This window comes from Cotesia typhae, unplaced genomic scaffold, assembly GCF_013202065.1.
Source record: "Cotesia typhae breed Kobodo isofemale line unplaced genomic scaffold, CoteBio_Ctyphae scaffold_152, whole genome shotgun sequence".
Taxonomy (NCBI): domain Eukaryota; kingdom Metazoa; phylum Arthropoda; class Insecta; order Hymenoptera; family Braconidae; genus Cotesia; species Cotesia typhae.
In genome coordinates this window covers 297,880-320,175 of record NW_027423776.1, presented here as the reverse complement: position 1 = coordinate 320,175, position 22,296 = coordinate 297,880, and the positions used below count along the sequence as shown (strand labels likewise).

General features: G+C 28.9%; 3 protein-coding genes across 5 annotated transcripts; 2 read left to right on the top strand and 1 right to left on the bottom strand.

Annotated features, from left to right (window-relative positions):
* Positions 1–3,452: 3,452 nt before the first annotated feature.
* LOC141535877 (uncharacterized) lies at positions 3,453–6,694 on the top strand. Its single transcript, XM_074256040.1, has 4 exons — positions 3,453–3,624; positions 3,700–4,152; positions 4,221–4,541; positions 4,611–6,694. Exons 1-4 carry the CDS (start codon positions 3,453–3,455, stop codon positions 5,696–5,698), a joined length of 2,034 nt encoding a protein of 677 aa, XP_074112141.1. The 3' UTR covers positions 5,699–6,694.
* Positions 6,607–9,479, bottom strand: LOC141536073 (PPP2R1A-PPP2R2A-interacting phosphatase regulator 1). Of its 3 annotated transcripts, none has more exons than XM_074256313.1 (5): positions 9,338–9,479; positions 8,349–8,782; positions 7,776–7,839; positions 7,164–7,705; positions 6,607–7,088 (listed from the first exon to the last, which is right to left on the bottom strand). In XM_074256313.1, the coding sequence occupies exons 2-5, from the start codon at positions 8,456–8,458 to the stop codon at positions 6,863–6,865; spliced, it is 942 nt and encodes a 313-aa protein (XP_074112414.1). In that variant the 5' UTR covers positions 8,459–8,782; positions 9,338–9,479; the 3' UTR covers positions 6,607–6,862. The 3 variants fall into 3 exon arrangements, with proteins under 3 accessions (XP_074112414.1, XP_074112413.1, XP_074112415.1); XM_074256312.1 differs by lacking the exon at positions 9,338–9,479 and adding an exon at positions 8,897–9,205; XM_074256314.1 differs by lacking the exon at positions 9,338–9,479 and adding an exon at positions 8,906–9,205.
* A 4,121-nt stretch (positions 9,480–13,600) lies between these two features.
* Positions 13,601–16,129, top strand: LOC141536024 (uncharacterized). Its single transcript, XM_074256229.1, has 4 exons — positions 13,601–14,396; positions 14,561–15,156; positions 15,343–15,625; positions 15,697–16,129. Exons 1-2 carry the CDS (start codon positions 14,375–14,377, stop codon positions 15,043–15,045), a joined length of 507 nt encoding a protein of 168 aa, XP_074112330.1. The 5' UTR covers positions 13,601–14,374; the 3' UTR covers positions 15,046–15,156; positions 15,343–15,625; positions 15,697–16,129.
* The last annotated feature ends 6,167 nt before the right edge of the window (positions 16,130–22,296 follow it).

Genomic DNA, 22,296 nt, shown 5'->3' with positions numbered 1-22,296 from the left:
TTTCTCATGGAGGAAACTCTATGATTAAAAATTTTTGATTAACGGTTAAAATTGCTGTTATCTTTAATAGTAACTAAGCTTATAGACAATAATTGATTACTTAATATTTTAAAAAAGAAATTCAACAATTTTTTAACTACAGCTTCGGCATATTATGTGACATTAGCTGTTTATACTCGACCTGCATAGAGGGATTCACATTTGATCCGCCAAGCAGCGCCTTAAGTGGATGATTTCCCAATAGTCTATTGCCAATAGATGAACGAATCCCACGCGTAACAAAAAAATGTTGACTTTTTGCTAGATTTTATGTAAGTTAAAAACAACAATTGTAAGCTCAAATTCAAAAAGAATTTATTTATAAAATCGTGGAACTGAAAATTCATATTCATTCATTATTAAAAATAATTAGAACGATAAAATTTTAATCATTTTTCAATAATTTTTAATTTTACTCGTAAATATTGAGAAAGGTTCAATATTTTCTAGTTTGAATTGTTTTGAATATTTTGCAATTCAATGCTCGAAATTCAAAGCAATTGAAATTGAAGAAATCTGAATATTTTTGAATAGTTTCTTCCTTGATTCAGAAAGATGATTTGGAATGATTACCTTCATGTTAATTGTATATCTGTATAGTATTCAAATCCGATGGTTTTAAATCATTTCAAATCATTTTAAATCATTTTAAATTAGATTTCTTAATCAGGGTTATTTGGCTTCTAATTATTGGGCCTCGGCTTTATACCATCCCTGCGGACAATATTTATCATCTCGACCGTATTGGCTCGTGGCTAGCCCAAGGTACATAAATAACTATTATTTTGATAAATAAGTACAAATCATCAATTATGAAATTGTTCAAATTGTTTTAAATTAAAATAAACAATTTTAAAAAATATTGGGAAGACTGATAATAAAAAAAAATTTTCACATTATTTTTACTCACAAGCTACGCTCGAACCTCCTTAACAGCGATATCTTTTGAAGAAATTCACAGATTTTGATTCAATTTGTCGCATTAAATCGCATTAAGTAGTGCTGTTTTGGCATTTCAGCTGAAATTACAAAATTTGGCCAAACAAAACTCCTGTTAAAAAATTCTGTAAATATCAAATAAATCGTGAATCATCAAAATATCTCAGGAAACGTCCAATCCCAGCTTTTGTTGGAAGCGGAACTCAAAATCCAATTTTAAAAGGTTCCTTTCGGAGATTGAATTTTGACGCACCCTATTTTACATGTTATTATAATCGATATATATATATATATATATATATATATATATATATATATATATATATATATATATATATAAATATAAGAAAAATACAAGAGAATACTGCTAAATTTTTTATAATTATCTTTGTTTTTTTATCAATACAAAAATATTTTATAAACTAATATTGTATAATTTGTTTTAATAAAATTATTAATTGAATAACATTTTCATTAAAAAAAAATTAAGTATTGTTTCTTAATTATAATTACTAGGTAGATCTAAAGATAAGTCAGTGACGTGCGGTAGCGCGCTGTACTGACAGCGCTCGGCGCCCGTCATTAATAATTTTTTTTTGTTCAATCTAATCGCGAGCACTCAAATTTTTTTGCGGATTCTGTTTCTTAAATGTTTGATGCATAATACCGAAAAAAAAAATTTCGATTTTTGAGGGAGAAGTCATTGAAATTTTCATTTGTTAACTTAAAAGTTAATTAACAATATGAAAATACATAAATAATTTAAACCAATAGTTTTTCAATTATTGATTTTTTAACTAAAAGTCATAAAAATTTTCTTTAAAAAAAAAATTATTGTTAAAATGAAAATTATTAAAAACTTTTTTGGAGATTAATTGTTTATAGTGAATACTTCATGAAAAAATACTAAAACCTGTATTCGATGATCAAGTGCAAAATGGGGGGGTCCACTTGACGTGATTTAGCTCATAAACTACTAAGGTCATGAGCGACTTACTAGGGGGGAACTTTTGAGATTGGAACTCGTTTTTAACTTTCTTGGGCTCAGCAGAATAATACACTTAAATATTGAAAATATTCATTGGTGTACGCCGGACTCGAACCCGGTTCAATGCATTTTGGAAAGCAAGGGCCGGATCCGATAGGCTACTGCGCGCCTGAAAGAATTTTATTCCAAGAGATTTTTTCGAAATGTCTTTCGCGCATACTATTAAAATTTAATGAACTGAAAATTCTGCTATATAACGTATTAAAACGTTAAATTTTTTCAAGCATTGTATTAGTGAAAAATTTATGTATGCATGTGTATATAAAGAGCGAAATTTACCTTCTCATTTTTTTTGATGAGGCCAAATGATGCTTTTTTACGCTTTTTTTGCAGCGTCATAATTCTTTAAAATTTTCAAAGTTTTCTTTATTATACGTTGATTATTAAGGAGGTAAATTAGAATCGAATCATAAAACACAAATGCACACATTCTTGTTAGAATGTATACGGGGTATTCCATGCCAAATCGACCACTTTTGACCCCGACCCTTTTCGATTTGGCCGAAAGTTTTCCATCCTTTTCTACCCTATAAAAAACGGTTCTCAGAATTTTTTTGAATTTTTTTACCTAACTCCAAAAAAGTTATGAATTTTTCAAAAAAATGGCTTTTTTATATTCAAATAGCCATAACTTTTTCAAAACTAAACATTTAGGTACCTTTTTTTTTTTTAATTTTTGTTTTTAGATGTACTTTCCGATAAAAAATATTACAAAATTTTTGTAAGTCAATACATATGGAATTTTTCAGTTTTTGGAAAAAAAATCAATGATTTTTCGAAGTTCGACATTTTTTTTTTTTATTTTTTTTTTCTAAAATAAACTTTAATCAATTCCACAGTTTTCCTGTAGAACCCAGATTGGGCCGATTTCTCTTTCTATTTTTTTTATTCAATTGAAAAAATATTGTTAAATTTTCAAAAATGGAAAAAAAATTTTTTTTCATAAATTTTATTTATATAATGAGATAAATACAATTCAACGATTTCACGGCATTATATTTACAATTTAGAGGCTTCATCGATGACTGTATTTAGTAAGATTCAAATTTTAATATATCAATTAGATCGATAAACTAAGGATAACAATTATCGACTTACCTATAGCCAGTAAACTAGATGCTATAAGCTAGTATGTTTTGATTAAAAGTGCGGCTTTTTCATTTTGAGATCTAAAACATAACCTATAAATCTTTTGTGCAATCTAGTGTTTTATAAAAGATTGTCATTACATTTGTTGTATAAATAAATAATTTCTCTAGTTTATAAGCGCTTTTTTAATTTGTCTTTATGGCGTCAAAAAGGTATTTGATCGGTGGTGTAATCCTTTTGAGTTGGAATCTCATTTTAAAAAAATTGGTTTACGTCCGGCGACTGATATTATGAAAGTAACGTTAGGATTAGATGATAATTATTTATTATGCAGTTCATGTCGAAAAAAGCTTCAGAGTTAGTGAAGCAACAAACAAATGCTCGTAATGATCCTAGTGCTGATGTAAGTGACCGTGAAGACAACTATAGTGACAATAATGACAACAATGATCAGGCTGATAATGATAGTAATACAACTGCCATGGATCTCCCATTATCCTTATCATTCCGTAAGTTTTTTTAATTATTTATACGTTACTTGAATACATTTCTAATAGCTATATGTTTCACTATTATTTTTTAAGGTTCCATGTCATTTGATAGCGAACCCAAAGCATCACAATCAAGCTCAGGACCCCAAGTTAGCGCTGCAACTCAATTACCCGTAATAAACCATGCATTAGAATTGTTAAATCAATCACCGATTCCATCGAAGAAATTGAATGATAATCAATTTTTGAACAATAAAATAAATCGGGTATCCGACAGCTTTAAAAAAGTTTTGCTTTCTTCTTCAGATGAAGAATCGATTGATGACGATGGTGAAAATTTTCGCTCTCTAATTAAAATGTTGTATGATAAATTCAACGATAAAGAAACTGATAAGTCTTTGAAAATACAAATTTTAACATTATTACCTGTAAAATGGAGTGAGAGACGTATTTGTGAAACTATGAATACATCAAGACATTTGTCAAGAGTAGCAAAAAATTTGGTTGAAGAAACGGGTTTACTTTCTACACCTGAATCGAAATTAGGTATGGGTAGCGTAAAATCGATGTTTTAAATACACTTGAAAACTAAATTACTCAACATTTTTGTATAGGGAGGACAATTACTGATCAGGTAAAATTAAAAGTTGAAAATTTTTACAACGATGATGAGTATAGTGCTCAAATGCCCGGTATGAAAGACTTTGTATCAATTCGAAGTGATGATGGTAATCGGATACACGTCCAAAAAAGACTTATCCTGTCTAACTTAAAAGAATTATACCAATATTTCTGTGAAATAAATCCTACTGAGAGAATTGGATTTTCAAAATTCGCTTCTTTGCGACCAAAACATTGTGTGTTAGCAGGGGCAAGTGGAACACACACCATCTGCGTGTGTACGATTCATCAAAACGTGAAGTTAATGATGCTTGGTAATTATCAAATTAATTAATAATTATAAATGCGTGAATTTTAAGTTTACTAAATTACTGTTATTTTAGGTGCAAATATTTATTCTTTGACAAGGAACACAGAAAAGCCCATTAAACACTACAGCGATTACTTGAGCATGATTATATGTGAAAATCCATCTTTTCAGTGTTATTTAGGTGGATGTAAAAACTGTCCTGGGGTCGATGAGTTGAGTAAAATTTTACTAAAATGTTTTGAGGACCGGGAAATCGAGAATATTACATATAAATATTGGATATCAAAACCGAGAAGTAGTTTAGAAACTATTATTAAGCCTACAGAAGAATTTGTGGAAAAATTTTGTAGTGAGTTAGAAATTCTTCTACCTCATTCGTTCATTGCTAAGGAGCAAGCCCAATTCTTGAAGACATTGAAAGAAACATTGAAACCAAACGAATACGTTATTATTTGTGATTTTGCAGAAAATTATGCCTTCGTAGTACAAAATGCGGCAGCTGGTTTTCACTGGAATAATAATCAGGCAACAGTTTTTCCAGTCGTTATTTATTATACAGTAAATAACAAACTTGAACACAAAAGTTTAGTAATTATCTCAGATTCTAACAAACATGATGCCGTTGCTGTTCATGTTTTCATCGAAATAATAACTGATTACGTGAAAAGTCTTCCTGAACGTTGTAACAAGATTTATTATTTTTCTGATGGAGCTCCTCAACAATTTAAAAACTTTAAAAACTTTGTAAATTTATATTACCACGAAGATGATTTTGATATTCCTGCTGAATGGCATTTTTTTGCGACTGCCCATGGGAAAGGTCCGTGTGATGGAATCGGTGGTATTCTCAAACGACTTGCAGCGAGAGCAAGTCTCCAACTCGCGGTAGACAAACAAATAACGACACCAGAAGAACTTTTTGAATGGGCTTCTGCACCGGATAACTTGCCGAATATTATAGTGAAGTTTTCCCCAGAAGAAGATTATGACACAGCAGTAAATGATTTAAATGATCGATTTTTGAAAACGAAACCGATTACAGGAACTCAACAACTACATTGTATAATTCCGGACAAAAATGGTTGTTTACTAGTTAAAAACTTTTCGAATTCGAATGAACACAGAATTTGTAAAATATTTAAACGACAGAGAGAAAAGTAATTAATTTTAGCTGCATCAATTATTGATCTTACTAATTACAGTCATCGATGAAGCCTCTAAATTGTGAATATAATGCTGTAAAATCGTTGAATTGTATTTATCTCATTATATAAATAAAATTTATGAAAAAAAATTTTTTTTCCATTTTTGAAAATTTAACAATATTATTTCAATTGAATAAAAAAAATAGAAAGAGAAATCGGCCCAATCTGGGTTCTACAGGGATAACTGTGACAGAAATTTGAATTCTTCAAATCCTTAAAAACTGGCACTTTTATTGTTTCTTTTGCGAAATAACTATTGAATGCGATAACGTAAAATTTCATCTGAAAGCTTATTAAATAAACTTTAATTTGCATACCTCACTATCAGTTTAGGCCAAAAATTACCTACTCTCTCAGACAGATTTAATGAAACTTTTTAGTAGATTTCATAGAAAATGTAGTAAGACTGACTTACTCTTGAATGTTTTACGTACCGAGTTTGGTTAACCTCGTGACACTATGGTGGAAATAGTCAAAATAACTTTTTTAGACGTCAAAACGTCGAAATTTGATAGAAATTCAACTATAAAAAAAAACTTTGACCCTGAAAAATCGTTTTTGAAAGTTCAATTAATTTCTATAAGGCCAAACGACACAAACGTTTTAAAAATGTTTGTTCAAATTCAAGGTAATTATTATTAATTTTTTCTTTATCTTATTGAATAAAATCTCCCAAAAAGTTAATATATTTGTTTTTGTGTCACTCGGTAAGCAAAAGAGTTTGTGGATAAAGAAATTTTATTTCGACAAAAAAAAATTTTTTCTTGGTTCTAAAACTTTTTTGCTCTATTCAAAACCATTATTGAAAATTCAGAAAAAATTTTACAGTGATTTCTTCTGTTCAATTTAATAAAATTAAATATATTATATTTCGTACTATAAAAAATGCACTATATTTTATGTCGGAAAAACTTGTTAGATTTTACAAAATAAAGTTAATTATCAAGTACAATATTTAATCATTTCATCAATTAATTAAAAATCCGTATCAGTCACAACTTTGGATTGTAGCATTTGTAGTTTTTTTTTTATTTTCAACAACTATGTTGCAAAATTATATGACTTATAATTAGTAATAATAGGAAACAATCATACAGTTCTTTATAGCGAAATTACTTATTTATCTATAATTACTCTGATTTATTTGGTCTATTTGTTTCAATCTCGTAGATCTTGATTGCTCAGTGTTTATTGATATTTGTTGATTTTCGTTGATAACTTTGCGATGAGATACAGTTTTATCAACGGAATGGAAGGAAAAATCTGATCTGTTTATATTTGAAAAAGATCCAGATGATTCTACTAAATCTATAGTTTCAGGAGTTATATTGGAAATTTCGTCTGATCTGAAATATATTTATAGCGTTGAACGAATAATTGAAATAATTGAAATTATGTAACTAAATAATTACTAAATTTACCGAGAAGAATTTGAAAATACTAATGCAGATGTACGTTTGATCGGGCGTTGACGATCTACACAATTATTATCAAGATCAAATTTTCTTTTAACTGGTCCCAAGCAACTCGGTCTTAAGGCTATTGGACTTAAACTACGTCTCATAGCAAATGATTTTCGCGTAGGACTTGGAGAGAGATTATTTTTCCATTGAACAGTACTGAGTCCAGGTGAATAACATTGACGTTGTCCTAGACTAGATTTAGTAGGTGACGGTGAAGAACAAAAAGAAGTGTTATTTACAACTGGTAAATTTAGATTTAAAGGATCAACAAATTTTTTTATCATTTGCTTCTCAATATTTTGAAGCTGATGGCTGGATAAGTCTGAATCTTTAACAGACAATCCTTCAGCATCAAGAGTTAAATCCTCCCATGACTGAGAAATTTGCATTGCACTGTGGATTTCTTTTTCATGTGCAGCTTCTCTACCAGCAACATCAATACATTCTTCTTGTTTTAATTGGTTAACTCTTGGTGTCAGTCGTGGTATATTTACAGAACTCTGAAATAATTATGAACATTAATAACCTCGAGAAACAAATCAATTTACATTCTATTTTGATTTATCTTACACTTGTACTAAATCGTCGTGTTCTGGATATGTTGGGAAAAAAATTTAACGAAGAAGCAACATCTCTGCAAATTATAAATCAGGAATTAAACTATAATAAGCAAGAGTATATTAAAGAATATATGTTTTGAAATAATAGCGTATTGAGATTCAAAAAAGTAAATTTAATGAAAATCCATTATCGAAAAAAAAAAAAAAAAAAAAAATTGAACTTTTGATAGGACATAATTACTTATTACTCTACCATTGATACTAAATTTTATTTGAACTAGATAAAATATTATGTACTAAGACGTATATAATAATATATGTTGAATTAATGAAGACATTAAAAGGTCTTTTTAGTTTAGGATGTATATAAAAGATGCAACAAGTTTAAAAATAATTATCAATCAATTATGAAAATTCTCATTAACTTGCTGCTGAAAAGTTTGTTTGAAATCACGTTTCTTCAAATATGACAGCAATTTAAAATAATTATGACAATAAATTTATCTCTGATTGGATGTTAATGATACTTTTCTTTTTCTTAAAATTATTATAAAACAAAAATATCAAATAGTATAAAAAATACCGTGGCACAGATGTTGTAGACGAACTAACTGACACCGTAGCACTAATTTCATGAATCATAGGAGCACTGCTAGATCGTTTAAGACTGATTATTGGGCAGTCAACTTCCATTGTTAAAGATTTTTCTCTGTTTTATTTCAAGTATTAGTTTACAAATTGGATGTTATAGTCAGGCACATCGGTATCAGGTTAAGATTGATGTAAATTAGATATCTTTGACATCTCGGTGTTGAATGCATATGTATTGTTAATGATAAAGTATACATTTTGTCACATATTTCACATTGATTTGTTTTCTTCCATTATTTTTTATAAGTTACCACTTGACGTAAATAATTGCTCAGATTTTGACTTTAGTTATCACCGTAAAATTCCAAATTCCAGTAAGTAATTGAACTTCAGTTTCCAGCATTTTAAATAGGAAGTATGGCGATTCTTTATTATAAATGCGAAATAAAATATATATTTTTATTTAGTTTGACTTTTCTCACATTTAAAAGATCGACTATTTTAAAAAGTATTATCATACGGATTGTTTAATATGCTTACTATTGGTACCTAGAATGATTGTTAAGCTATTGTTGAATAGCCTTTTTATCAGCTCAGAGCTCCGATACTCCAAAGCCGATGAGGCATAAAACTTGAGCATAGAACATGAATGAATTTTATTGCTATGATAATTTAAAAATTAAATAATTAAGCCGCGAGTCCATATTAAATTCACTTATTAACAAAACAATCGCTAGTTAGTGAAAACTTAATAAATTTCAGAACTTAAAAACTTTATTAAACTATGATAAAATATTGTTAAAATTATCAAGTGGACTTAAAAGTAATGTATAAATTAATTTTGATCATAGAATGCAAAATTACCAAAGAATTAGTACATTTTACAAATTTCTAGCATAAAAAATATGGAGTGAATTCGGAGGTTTTCTTATAGTCATAGCTGAAATATTATATTATTGAAAAAATTTTGAAAACACATACAATGAATAATTTGTTGTTAATTGTTCATCGTCAGAACTATTCAAAATATCTCTGTAGAATTTTTAGATTATTCTGAAGTATTAGTAAAATATACTAAGCTTATTCAGCCGAACTAAGTCCTGAGTAAAGTTAGTTAGTCTAAGTATAGGGATTGAGCACACTAACTGTAAGGGCAGCACATCTGTCGAAAGTGGTGCACCCTGGTGTTTAATGAAAACAAAAAATGGGCAAAAAGTATAGGGACTAGGGACCCAGCGTTTAGAATGTCACGCCAACTGATGATGGAAATTGTAAACTTATGGGCAAAAATATTAAACCCTAAAGTTGTAACACCTCACTGAATTTGGCACCAAAAAATAAATTTTTTTAACTTTTATTTAAACAATCCGATTGTCCGTCAATGTCCGATGTAATTGTTTATTTGTCCGATAATTGTTTATTTATAAACAATTAAACAAATTTTTACTTGCAAGATAGCACTTTCTTTATCAAATCGGTTATTTTTTCCTTTTATTGATCGGTAATTATTTTTTATTGATTGTCCGATCAATATTTTTATTTGGAGTGTGAGAATTGTTCCGATTTCGTGCGGGCACAGGTGGGCACGGGGGGTGCCATACAAGAGTGTGCGACATTTTGCAGAACTGGATATGAGATTTCGTATGTTAAGGTTGGCCAAGTGGTTGTACTAAACATTGTCGTATCGTGCCACCTGGTTGCGACAAGACTCATTGCAGAAATTGTGAATAAAACAGATTTCCCAAATAAATGTAACGAAAATCCAATAGATGGCGGATACATGTGCATTTTTAACTTTAATATAATTTTTATAATAGTTGTGAGCTCCATGCGAAAGCATAAATATATTTTTCGCTCGTAAACAAGTAGATAATGCGTACTCCAATATACAATTTATTGTTTATTAAGTTGTAATAATCATTCAGTGATACCAATTAAAAATATTTATGCAATCAATATCATAAAAATTATTTCGGTAAAATGATTCCTTTTCATTACAATTTTTATTTATTATTTGTAGAGTACTATAATCGGTAGTCAAATGGGAATAATTATAAATTATTGGTGATAATTCATCGTTTTTTTAATATTAATGTTAAAACTCTTATAAATATTACTGGATTAATAGAAAACAATGCACGATTGAAAATTACATTTGTGAGTACAAATTAATTTGTTAATTTATACAATTTTATATTGTTACTAACGTTTGTACAATGTATTCATCATAATTTATATTTATATATTTTATTTTTCTTTTATTTTTGAGGACTCTCGTGTTCAAAATTTACATTTTTTAATAAAAATACTCCAAAATTTATAATTTATCATTAACACGTGTTTCTCATTAATAAAGTGCCCGGCCAATTAGAATGAAAATATAAAGGTGCTGTAAATTTTTAATAAGACCCATTTCCGCATTTATCGGCCAGTATTATTATAAACAAACTAATATGATCAGTACTTGACTAGGCATGTCATAAAAATAATACACGAAATACACCTCAGTACGGATGGCCCGGTATAATTGATAAAAATTATATATAATCATTACCAGGCCAATTGATATTAAAAAGTTAAAGGATTTTTAACATTTCATAGGACCCACTTTGGGACGGATGACTCAATATTAATGTTAAAACAAATTTTTTATATACTCAGCCAAGTATTTTTCATTTAGCAATTTGGAGTATAGAGAAATATGAGCTAAGTGGGGATAGCGGCAATCGTAGTCCGTTATACGATTGTGAGAGAAACAGTTTAGTTTTCGTCGTGTATGCATGTGCTCTCTTCTACTAATTTTTTTGCTCCCCTCTTTACAAAATTGAATACAGTTTTCTCACTCTCAAACAAAGACATCCCAAATAAAGTCAAGGTTGCAATCCAAGGTCAACCTGTAAAGGGATAATTTGAAATTGTCAATAACTTTAGGGTTACACCTTATCAAGGATGATGTAGAATAACATAAAAAAAAATGTAAAACCGATACAAGGTTAATAATATTATGAAAGTTGATGATTGCTAAAAGTTTACAGAAAATTTCTCGGCCCAGAAGGTCCGGAATTATTTATTAAAACTATGTCATCAGTGCTCCGTTTTAAAAATGTTCTGAGAATTGTTCTTATACATTTTTAATATTTATCCACACTGAAAAAAAAGTTTTTTCCCCTCCTAGAATACTAAATTTTTTACTCAAGTTTTCTTGATTTAAAAAAAACTGGTTTTCTTAACGTTAAAATACCACGTTTTATTATAAGGCTAGTTTTTTGACTATCAGAAAACTATATTCTTATAGTTAAAAACTTTCGTATTTTAATCATAAGAATACCATTTTTTTAACTATAAGAAACATTTCCTAGGAGGAAAAAAACTTTTTTCAGTGCAAAATTACGGACGAGCAACATTTTGAAATTGTTAATACTTTTTAATATTATAATTATTTCAATAACATTATTAATTTTTTATACCCAGCGATCCCAATGAATACTTGGGATTGCAAGTTTCGATTTTTATAAAAACCTTAGTCTTCATAATTATATTCTAGCACATCTAGTGCGCTAAAGAAAAATTTTATATACAGTAATTCATTAAAAATAATGACAAGTATGATTATTAACAAAAATAATAATCTAATTGAAAAATCTTGAACTTATTCTGGCACGGATTGCCCGGAAACGATTATAAATATTAGGTACTTTCCAGTTTCATTACTTTCAAATGACTTCGGTCTTCAGAATTATATCCTGGGATTTCTATTGCACGAGAAAAAAAAACATTTAGCATACTTTAATTCATCATCAATAAGGACGAGTATAATTATTAACACACAGAAGACCCTAAATTAAAAATTTAAGAATGATCTTGGCCCGGATTGCCCGGCAATAATTATGAATATTAGGTACTTTCAAGTATTATTATTTTCAAAGGACTTCGGTCTTGAGAATTATATCCTGGGATATCTACTGCACGAGAATAAAAAAATTCAACATACTTTAATGCCCCGTCAATAATGACGAGTATAATTATTAACACACAGAAGACCCTAAATTAAAAATTTAAAAATGATCTTGGCACGGATTGCCCGGCAATAATTATAAATATTAGGTACTTTCAAGTTTCATTATTTTCAAAGGACTTCGGTCTTGAGAATTGTATCCTGGGACATATAGTGGTGTTTTAAAACTATAAAAAGAATTAGGATATTAAGTACTCTGCTTGCAATTTACAGAAGAGTGAGAGTGGTACATAGATCTTGGTAAACCCACTTTCATTGAAATTGCCACAAAATATTTTATCCAATAGATACTCGATGTTCTCAATTACTTTGTTTTCCTAAAAATTAATTAATTTTTTAATAAAAAGATCATTTTCCGATCGATTATTCAATTAAAATTTAAGTGTTGTCAATTATCAACGTGGCCCAACTCTACATAGATGAACTATAATTATGAATTAAAAAATATTCTAGAATCAGTATCCGGCCAATTACAATAAAAATATAAAGGAGTTGTAAGTAATTTACGGGACATATCTTGGCTACAATGGCCCGGTATTGTTCATAAATAATAATTTTTGGCAGTACTCAGTAGGGTGATTCAAAAAAAAAGAATATTTTTTTTTTCGTTTGGTACTCTGAAAAATAGGTTCCTAGACACCTCTAAGAAAGCCTCTCCAAGCATGAGTTCTTAATTGTAACGGGAAGGTCCTCCTTCTTACAGTTTTCTATTTTATCTTATTATCAGATAGAAAAATTTATATCTCGCTTCCAACTACTTGAAAAAATATCTTGTTCCTTAGATTTTATAGGAAATTGAATGATCTACAAAAAAGGTCTCTTACGATTTTTTCGTAAACCCAACCGTTTAAAAGATATTAACGGTTAAAGTTTGATTATTTTTGGGAAAATTTTTTATTTCTTATGAATTTTATAACTCAATGAAAAAAATCATTATGAATGATGAAACTCATAGTTTTGTAGGAAATTTACTGCTCTATAAAAATGGTCTCTTATGATTTTTCGATCAAGTTGAGCGTTTACGAGATATTCATCGTCAAACATCAATGCATATCAATTTTTCTAGATTTTGATCAATAATTCGAAAAATTTCAATTTATTCTGTGAGTTTCAAGGAAATTTAGACAAATTTGAGTTTTTATTATAAAAGCAACTCCTATAGATGTTTTCTGTTCAAAAATTCATTTGAAAGTTTTTATTCTAATAATATTTTTTTAATTTTATCTTTAATAATTTAAAATCTTAATCGCGTTGTCATTTATTATTATGAAATTTGTTCAGTGCGTATTTTTAAATTGTTTTTCACAAAATATACATAAAATTTTCGTTCGAGGGGATTTTTGTTTTGAATTCCATTTCTTCTTCTGTTTGTCTTCTGAAACTAACGCCATCTATGTTTTTTACTCTCAACTATCTTCAGTATCTACCCATTTAATACCGTATTTTCAGTGTTCCTAAAACTGATCATCTTGAATACGTAATAAAATAATTCATGTTAAATAAGTCTTATAATCATCACATAAATTTATTTATCATCAATTAACCTACAATGAATAAAGAAATACGTTTTATCGGAATACCTCTACAAAGAATTTCGGAACGTAAGTTACCAAAAGTGAAAGAGGTTATGCGTGTGTTTTTCTACCAACTTAAAATTTTAAAGTATTCAATCAAACAAAGTGCTAAAAATTCAGTTGACCAAGTTATTGAACTGTGGAGAAAAAATTAGATTCCAACTAGTGGAGCTCCTAATGCAGTCAAAAAATTTCTTCGCTATCACAGTCAATGGTTAAAATTACAAAAAATTTCGATAAAAAGAATTCAGCGCAAAACCAAAAGGAAATGAAATTTCAGACTGATCTTGAACAATTATTCGACATTGTGAGCGAAAAATCCTTAAAAGTGCTTGATGATAATATTAGAAAGTTGTATTTGGATCAAAATTCGGTACCCATAAAGAGATTCTTTCTAATAATGTACCTGTATCAAACTTAACCACAACTATGATGGGAATAGATGAGAGTAGTAAGTATCTGAGATATTTAATTATTATAAAGTCAGGTAGTAGTGTAACTTTTCATAGATGACTAGATGACATTTGACTAGACAATTTTTGGAGTCCTTTCTTAATTATTTGTCATCAAAATGAATAAATTCTATACATTTTCTTCGTTTAATTTATAAAACAGATCTTATTCCAGACTTAGATCAACCGTCTACCAGTCATGCGATTGTTCCAAGTGAAAAATCAGAGTCGTTCTCTACGTATACATTAAGTGGAGTTACAAATTTTGGATCTGATTCAGAGTATGAACCTCCAATTCCGACAAAACGAGCAAAACTTGATGTCTTAACTCCTGAAGTCATTTTTGGACTCGACCGAGCTAATGTCAGCAGTAGAAATGCGATGTTTATTATTGCTCCGGTTTTACTAGCAGTAGGTATTAAAATTGAAGATACAACGCTCAGTTATAGTTCAATTCAACGAGCTCGTATGCTTCAAAGAGAAGACATTGCTAAAGGACTTAATGACAACTTTAAGACACACGATAAATACGTTGTGCATTGGGACGGAAAAATGCTGAATGACCTTGTTGGATCAAAATCTGTGGAACGGCTACCAGTTATTTTAACTGCATTTGGTACCGAACAATTACTTGGGGTTCCAAAATGAATTCTGGGACGGCAGACAATCAAACATCAGCCATTTTATCGACATTGAGTGAATGGGGTATTACTAATTATGTTAAGGCGATGTGTTTTGACACGACGGCAGTTAATACAGGTAACTTATCAATGATAATTTAATCTAAAAATATTTAATTATTAACGTTCTAGTTTAATTTTTATTGCTTACTGAATTTCACTTTTGAAATTATTGAGAATTATTTACTCATTTGGATTTTAAATATAATCTACAATTTGTTGAAAATATTAAATTTAACGATAGTTATCTATTTTCTTTATACAGGAATTCATAACAGTACATGTAAGGCAATTGAAAAGACTTTGGGAAGAGAGTTAATCTGGTTACCATGTCGTCACCACATTTTTGAGATCATATTGAGAAGTGCATTTGAAGTATATTGGCCTGTGTTATCTGGGCCAAACGTACCAATGTTCGGAAGATTTAAAAAATCATGGGATGAAATAAATAAAACTAATTATAAATCTGGAATTGAAGATACTGTTGTTGCTGATATCATTTTGGATAAAAAAATGAAATATCTAGTTTAATTGCACAATCCTTACAGGTATGATTTAACTGCGATTTTAAGAAAAAAAATTTTCTTGTTTCTGACAAATTTTTAATTGTTTTTGATAGTTACTACAACCCCGAGATGACTATAAAGAATTGTTGGAATTGTCGTTGATTTTCATTGGAGAAATGCCTCAAGAAGAAATTTTTTTCAAACGTCCTGGTGCAATTCATCATGCTAGGTAGATGGCAAAGGCAATTTACAGTTTAAAAATGTTTCTATTCAGAAATGAATTTAAACTTTCTAATAAAGAATTGGACGGTCTTCGGCAAATTTGTATATTTATAGTTACACTGTATTTAAAAGCTTGGTTTTCATCAACTTCTGCAACAACTGCTGCTAATCATGACTTGCAGTTTTTGAAAAATTTATTCGAGTACAAAAATATCAATTCATTGATTTCTTCAGCAACTTGTGAAAAAATGATTTTGCATTTATGGTATTTAAGTGATGAACTTGCCATTTTATCATTATTTGACGATACCGTTTCATTGGAAGTAAAAAAATATTGTTGGAGCTGTTAATACTCGTAACGGTACAGATTCTAAAGCTAAAAATTTATAATTGATAAAAACGATTTGAATTCATTAACGCAAAAAGTCTGAGTGACTTTGTTTCTAAAAAGTCTTTAAATCTCTTTAAAATCTTTGATTTACCATATGACTTCCTTGATAAAGATATTGAATCGTGGCCTACTAATGACAGTTACATTGAAAATAAAGAATACTTTAACCAATTGAAAGTTGTTAATGATTCAGCAGAACGAGCTGTTGCATTAGTTAGTGAGTATAATCAATGCTTGACAAAAATGAAGAGCAATTCCAATACTTATTGCAAATTATCAAAGAACATCGAAAAAACTACCCAAACTGCAATAGAGGAAATTATTTACAGTAAAAGTGTACCGTTATGTTGAAAATATTGAAAATTATATGGCAGTTGATAATTAAATAAATAAATTCTTCGATAAAAAAGTGAAACACACTAAATTGAATTATATATTTAAAAAAATGCACTAATTTTTTTGTTTTAATGTAATCAAACATGTCCAAGACTAAAAAAACTAATTAAAAAAATAGTTCATAACATATTTCTATTCATAGAAACTCAAATTTGTCTAAATTTCCTTGAAACTCACAGAATAAATTGAAATTTTTCGAATTATTGATCAAAAACTAGAAAAATTGATATGCATTGATGTTTGACGATGAATATCTCGTAAACGCTCAACTTGATCGAAAAATCATAAGAGACCATTTTTATAGAGCAGTAAATTTCCTACAAAACTATGAGTTTCATCATTCATAATGATTTTTTTTCATTGAGTTATAAAATTCATAAGAAATAAAAAATTTTCCCAAAAATAATCAAACTTTAACCGTTAATATCTTTTAAACGGTTGGGTTTACGAAAAAATCGTAAGAGACCTTTTTTGTAGATCATTCAATTTCCTATAAAATCTAAGGAACAAGATATTTTTTCAAGTAGTTGGAAGCGAGATATAAATTTTTCTATCTGATAATAAGATAAAATAGAAAACTGTAAGAAGGAGGACCTTCCCGTTACAATTAAGAACTCATGCTTGGAGAGGCTTTCTTAGAGGTGTCTAGGAACCTATTTTTCAGAGTACCAAACGAAAAAAAAAATATTCTTTTTTTTTGAATCACCCTACTGAGTACTGCCAAAAATTATTATTTATGAACAATACCGGGCCATTGTAGCCAAGATATGTCCCGTAAATTACTTACAACTCCTTTATATTTTTATTGTAATTGGCCGGATACTGATTCTAGAATATTTTTTAATTCATAATTATAGTTCATCTATGTAGAGTTGGGCCACGTTGATAATTGACAACACTTAAATTTTAATTGAATAATCGATCGGAAAATGATCTTTTTTATTAAAAAATTAATTAATTTTTAGGAAAACAAAGTAATTGAGAACATCGAGTATCTATTGGATAAAATATTTTGTGGCAATTTCAATGAAAGTGGGTTTACCAAGATCTATGTACCACTCTCACTCTTCTGTAAATTGCAAGCAGAGTACTTAATATCCTAATTCTTTTTTATAGTTTTAAAACACCACTATATGTCCCAGGATACAATTCTCAAGACCGAAGTCCTTTGAAAATAATGAAACTTGAAAGTACCTAATATTTATAATTATTGCCGGGCAATCCGTGCCAAGATCATTTTTAAATTTTTAATTTAGGGTCTTCTGTGTGTTAATAATTATACTCGTCATTATTGACGGGGCATTAAAGTATGTTGAATTTTTTTATTCTCGTGCAGTAGATATCCCAGGATATAATTCTCAAGACCGAAGTCCTTTGAAAATAATAATACTTGAAAGTACCTAATATTCATAATTATTGCCGGGCAATCCGGGCCAAGATCATTCTTAAATTTTTAATTTAGGGTCTTCTGTGTGTTAATAATTATACTCGTCCTTATTGATGATGAATTAAAGTATGCTAAATGTTTTTTTTTCTCGTGCAATAGAAATCCCAGGATATAATTCTGAAGACCGAAGTCATTTGAAAGTAATGAAACTGGAAAGTACCTAATATTTATAATCGTTTCCGGGCAATCCGTGCCAGAATAAGTTCAAGATTTTTCAATTAGATTATTATTTTTGTTAATAATCATACTTGTCATTATTTTTAATGAATTACTGTATATAAAATTTTTCTTTAGCGCACTAGATGTGCTAGAATATAATTATGAAGACTAAGGTTTTTTATAAAAATCGAAACTTGCAATCCCAAGTATTCATTGGGATCGCTGGGTATAAAAAAATTAATAATGTTATTGAAATAATTATAATATTAAAAAGTATTAACAATTTCAAAATGTTGCTCGTCCGTAATTTTGCACTGAAAAAGTTTTTTTCCTCCTAGGAAATGTTTCCTTATAGTTAAAAAAATGGTATTCTTATGATTAAAATACGAAAGTTTTTTAACTATAAGAATATAGTTTTCTGATAGTCAAAAACTAGCCTTATAATAAAACGTGGTATTTTAACGTTAAGAAAACCAGTTTTTTTAAATCAAGAAAACTTGAGTAAAAATTTAGTATTCTAGGAGGGGAAAAACTTTTTTCAGTGTGGATAAATATTAAAAATGTATAAGAACAATTCTCAGAACATTTTTAAAACGGAGCACTGATGACATAGTTTTAATAAATAATTCCGGACCTTCTGGGCCGAGAAATTTTCTGTAAACTTTTAGCAATCATCAACTTTCATAATATTATTAACCTTGTATCGGTTTTACATTTTTTTATGTTATTCTACATCATCCTTGATAAGGTGTAACCCTAAAGTTATTGACAATTTCAAATTATCCCTTTACAGGTTGACCTTGGATTGCAACCTTGACTTTATTTGGGATGTCTTTGTTTGAGAGTGAGAAAACTGTATTCAATTTTGTAAAGAGGGGAGCAAAAAATTAGTAGAAGAGAGCACATGCATACACGACGAAAACTAAACTGTTTCTCTCACAATCGTATAACGGACTACGATTGCCGCTATCCCCACTTAGCTCATATTTCTCTATACTCCAAATTGCTAAATGAAAAATACTTGGCTGAGTATATAAAAAATTTGTTTTAACATTAATATTGAGTCATCCGTCCCAAAGTGGGTCCTATGAAATGTTAAAAATCCTTTAACTTTTTAATATCAATTGGCCTGGTAATGATTATATATAATTTTTATCAATTATACCGGGCCATCCGTACTGAGGTGTATTTCGTGTATTATTTTTATGACATGCCTAGTCAAGTACTGATCATATTAGTTTGTTTATAATAATACTGGCCGATAAATGCGGAAATGGGTCTTATTAAAAATTTACAGCACCTTTATATTTTCATTCTAATTGGCCGGGCACTTTATTAATGAGAAACACGTGTTAATGATAAATTATAAATTTTGGAGTATTTTTATTAAAAAATGTAAATTTTGAACACGAGAGTCCTCAAAAATAAAAGAAAAATAAAATATATAAATATAAATTATGATGAATACATTGTACAAACGTTAGTAACAATATAAAATTGTATAAATTAACAAATTAATTTGTACTCACAAATGTAATTTTCAATCGTGCATTGTTTTCTATTAATCCAGTAATATTTATAAGAGTTTTAACATTAATATTAAAAACGATGAATTATCACCAATAATTTATAATTATTCCCATTTGACTACCGATTATAGTACTCTACAAATAATAAATAAAAATTGTAATGAAAAAGGAATCATTTTACCGAAATAATTTTTATGATATTGATTGCATAAATATTTTTAATTGGTATCACTGAATGATTATTACAACTTAATAAACAATAAATTGTATATTGGAGTACGCATTATCTACTTGTTTACGAGCGAAAAATATATTTATGCTTTCGCATGGAGCTCACAACTATTATAAAAATTATATTAAAGTTAAAAATGCACATGTATCCGCCATCTATTGGATTTTCGTTACATTTATTTGGGAAATCTGTTTTATTCACAATTTCTGCAATGAGTCTTGTCGCAACCAGGTGGCACGATACGACAATGTTTAGTACAACCACTTGGCCAACCTTAACATACGAAATCTCATATCCAGTTCTGCAAAATGTCGCACACTCTAGTTTATTCCAGTCTAGGAATATATCATACCAACTTGTTATGCCTCCATCTAGTTGCAAAATATTTTATTGATACTAGCGTTACCTACCGTTGTTTTTTTCGCCCGGGAGTATTAAAATACTCAGTTCCAGTGCGGGAAAGGAAATTTGAATTGAAATTAATTATATTGAACGACTCGTTATTTGATTATTGAACCGTGTAAAATATACTTATTTCATTTATTGACTAAACATTTAAATATAAGCTTATGAAGAGAATTACAGAGAGTAGATTATACAGTTCTGAGCTCTCAAGGAGAAGTGAGTTACAAAAAATGTCGGCTCGAAACCTCCGACCTCACGTCTCCCCTCCATACCTCACACATATATACTCAACTATTACAATTCGTACTTCGCTTGACGCTTACACTAATACATACAACTAAACTTATCTCGAAATACACTTATATTTATTGCTTTTTACATGTATATCCACAATATAAGAAACTGAATATATATATATATATATATATATATATATATATATATATATATATATATATATATATATATATATATATATATATATACATATACATTAGGGTGGGTCAAAAAAATCGAATAATTTATTTTTGACTTTATACTCTGAAAAATAGGTTCGTAGACACCTAAAAAGAATTCTCTCCAAGTATAAGCTCTTAATTATAACGGGAAGGTCCTCCGCTTTGCGGGTTTCTATTTTTCGAATAATCAGATAAAAAAATTTATATATCTCGCTTCCAACTGCTTGGAAAAATATTCCGTGGCATAGATTTTGTGAGAAATTGAATGCTTTACAAAAAGGTCTCTTATGACTTTTTCAAAAACTCAACCGATTAAAAGATATTCATAGTTGAAGTTTGGCTATTTTAAGGAAAATATTCGTTTTATTATGAATTTTATAAGTCGATGAAAAAAATTATTTCGATTGCGGAACTCATGATTTTGTAGGAAATTTACTGCTCTACAAAAATGGTCTCTTATGATTTTTGATTAAGTGAAGCCGTTACGAGATATTCATCGTCAAACATTAACGAATATCAATATTTCCAGTTTTTGATCAATAATTCGATAAATTTTAATTTAAACTATGAGTTTCAGGAAAATTTACATAAATTTGAGTTTCGATCGATAAAGAAATGTTATAATAAGTTAGATAAAGAATTATTGGAATTATCATTGATTTTCCTTGGAGAAATACCTCAAGAAAAGATTTCTTTCAAACGTCCTGGTGCTGTTCATCATGCTAGATGGATGGCTAAGGCCATTTATAGTTTGAAAATGTATCTATTCAGAGATGAATTCAAACTCTCTCAGAAAGAATTGCATGGTCTTCGTCATTTCTGTATTTTTATAGTCACATTGTATTTAAAAGCTTGGTTTTCATCAACTTCTGCAACAACTGCTGCTTATCATGACTTGCAGTTTATGAAAAATTTATTGGAGTACAAACATATCAATCCTTTGATTTCTTCAGCTACGTGTGAAAAAATGATTTCGCACTTATGGTATTTGAGCGATGAACTTGCCATTTTATCACTGTTTGACGATGGCGTTCCATTAGAAGTAAAAAAAAGTATTGTTGAAGCTGTTAATACTCGTGAAGGTACAGATTCTAAAGCTAAAAGATTTGTAATTGCTAAAATGAATGAATGAATTCAAATCTTTTTAGCAATTACAAATCTTTTAGCTTTAGAATCTGTACCTTCACGAGTATTAACAGCTTCAACAATACTTTTTTACTTCTAATGGAACGCCATCGTCAAACAGTGATAAAATGGCAAGTTCATCGCTCAAATACCATAAGTGCGAAATCATTTTTTCACACGTAGCTGAAGAAATCAAAGGATTGATATGTTTGTACTCCAATAAATTTTTCATAAACTGCAAGTCATGATAAGCAGCAGTTGTTGCAGAAGTTGATGAAAACCAAGCTTTTAAATACAATGTGACTATAAAAATACAGAAATGACGAAGACCATGCAATTCTTTCTGAGA

Coding starts and splice junctions, on each gene's coding strand:
- LOC141535877 (XM_074256040.1), top strand. CDS start 3,453: ATGTCGAAAAAAGCTTCAGAGTTAGTGAAGCAACAAACAAATGCTCGT. Junction 4,153..4,220: donor TACACCTGAATCGAAATTAG/GTATGGGTAGCG, acceptor ATTTTTGTATAG/GGAGGACAATTACTGATCAG. Junction 4,542..4,610: donor CGTGAAGTTAATGATGCTTG/GTAATTATCAAA, acceptor CTGTTATTTTAG/GTGCAAATATTTATTCTTTG.
- LOC141536073 (XM_074256313.1), bottom strand. CDS start 8,458: ATGGAAGTTGACTGCCCAATAATCAGTCTTAAACGATCTAGCAGTGCT. Junction 7,840..8,348: donor TCTACAACATCTGTGCCACG/GTATTTTTTATA, acceptor TATAATTTGCAG/AGATGTTGCTTCTTCGTTAA. Junction 7,089..7,163: donor GTATTTTCAAATTCTTCTCG/GTAAATTTAGTA, acceptor AATATATTTCAG/ATCAGACGAAATTTCCAATA.
- LOC141536024 (XM_074256229.1), top strand. CDS start 14,375: ATGATGGGAATAGATGAGAGTA. Junction 14,397..14,560: donor GATGGGAATAGATGAGAGTA/GTAAGTATCTGA, acceptor TTTATAAAACAG/ATCTTATTCCAGACTTAGAT.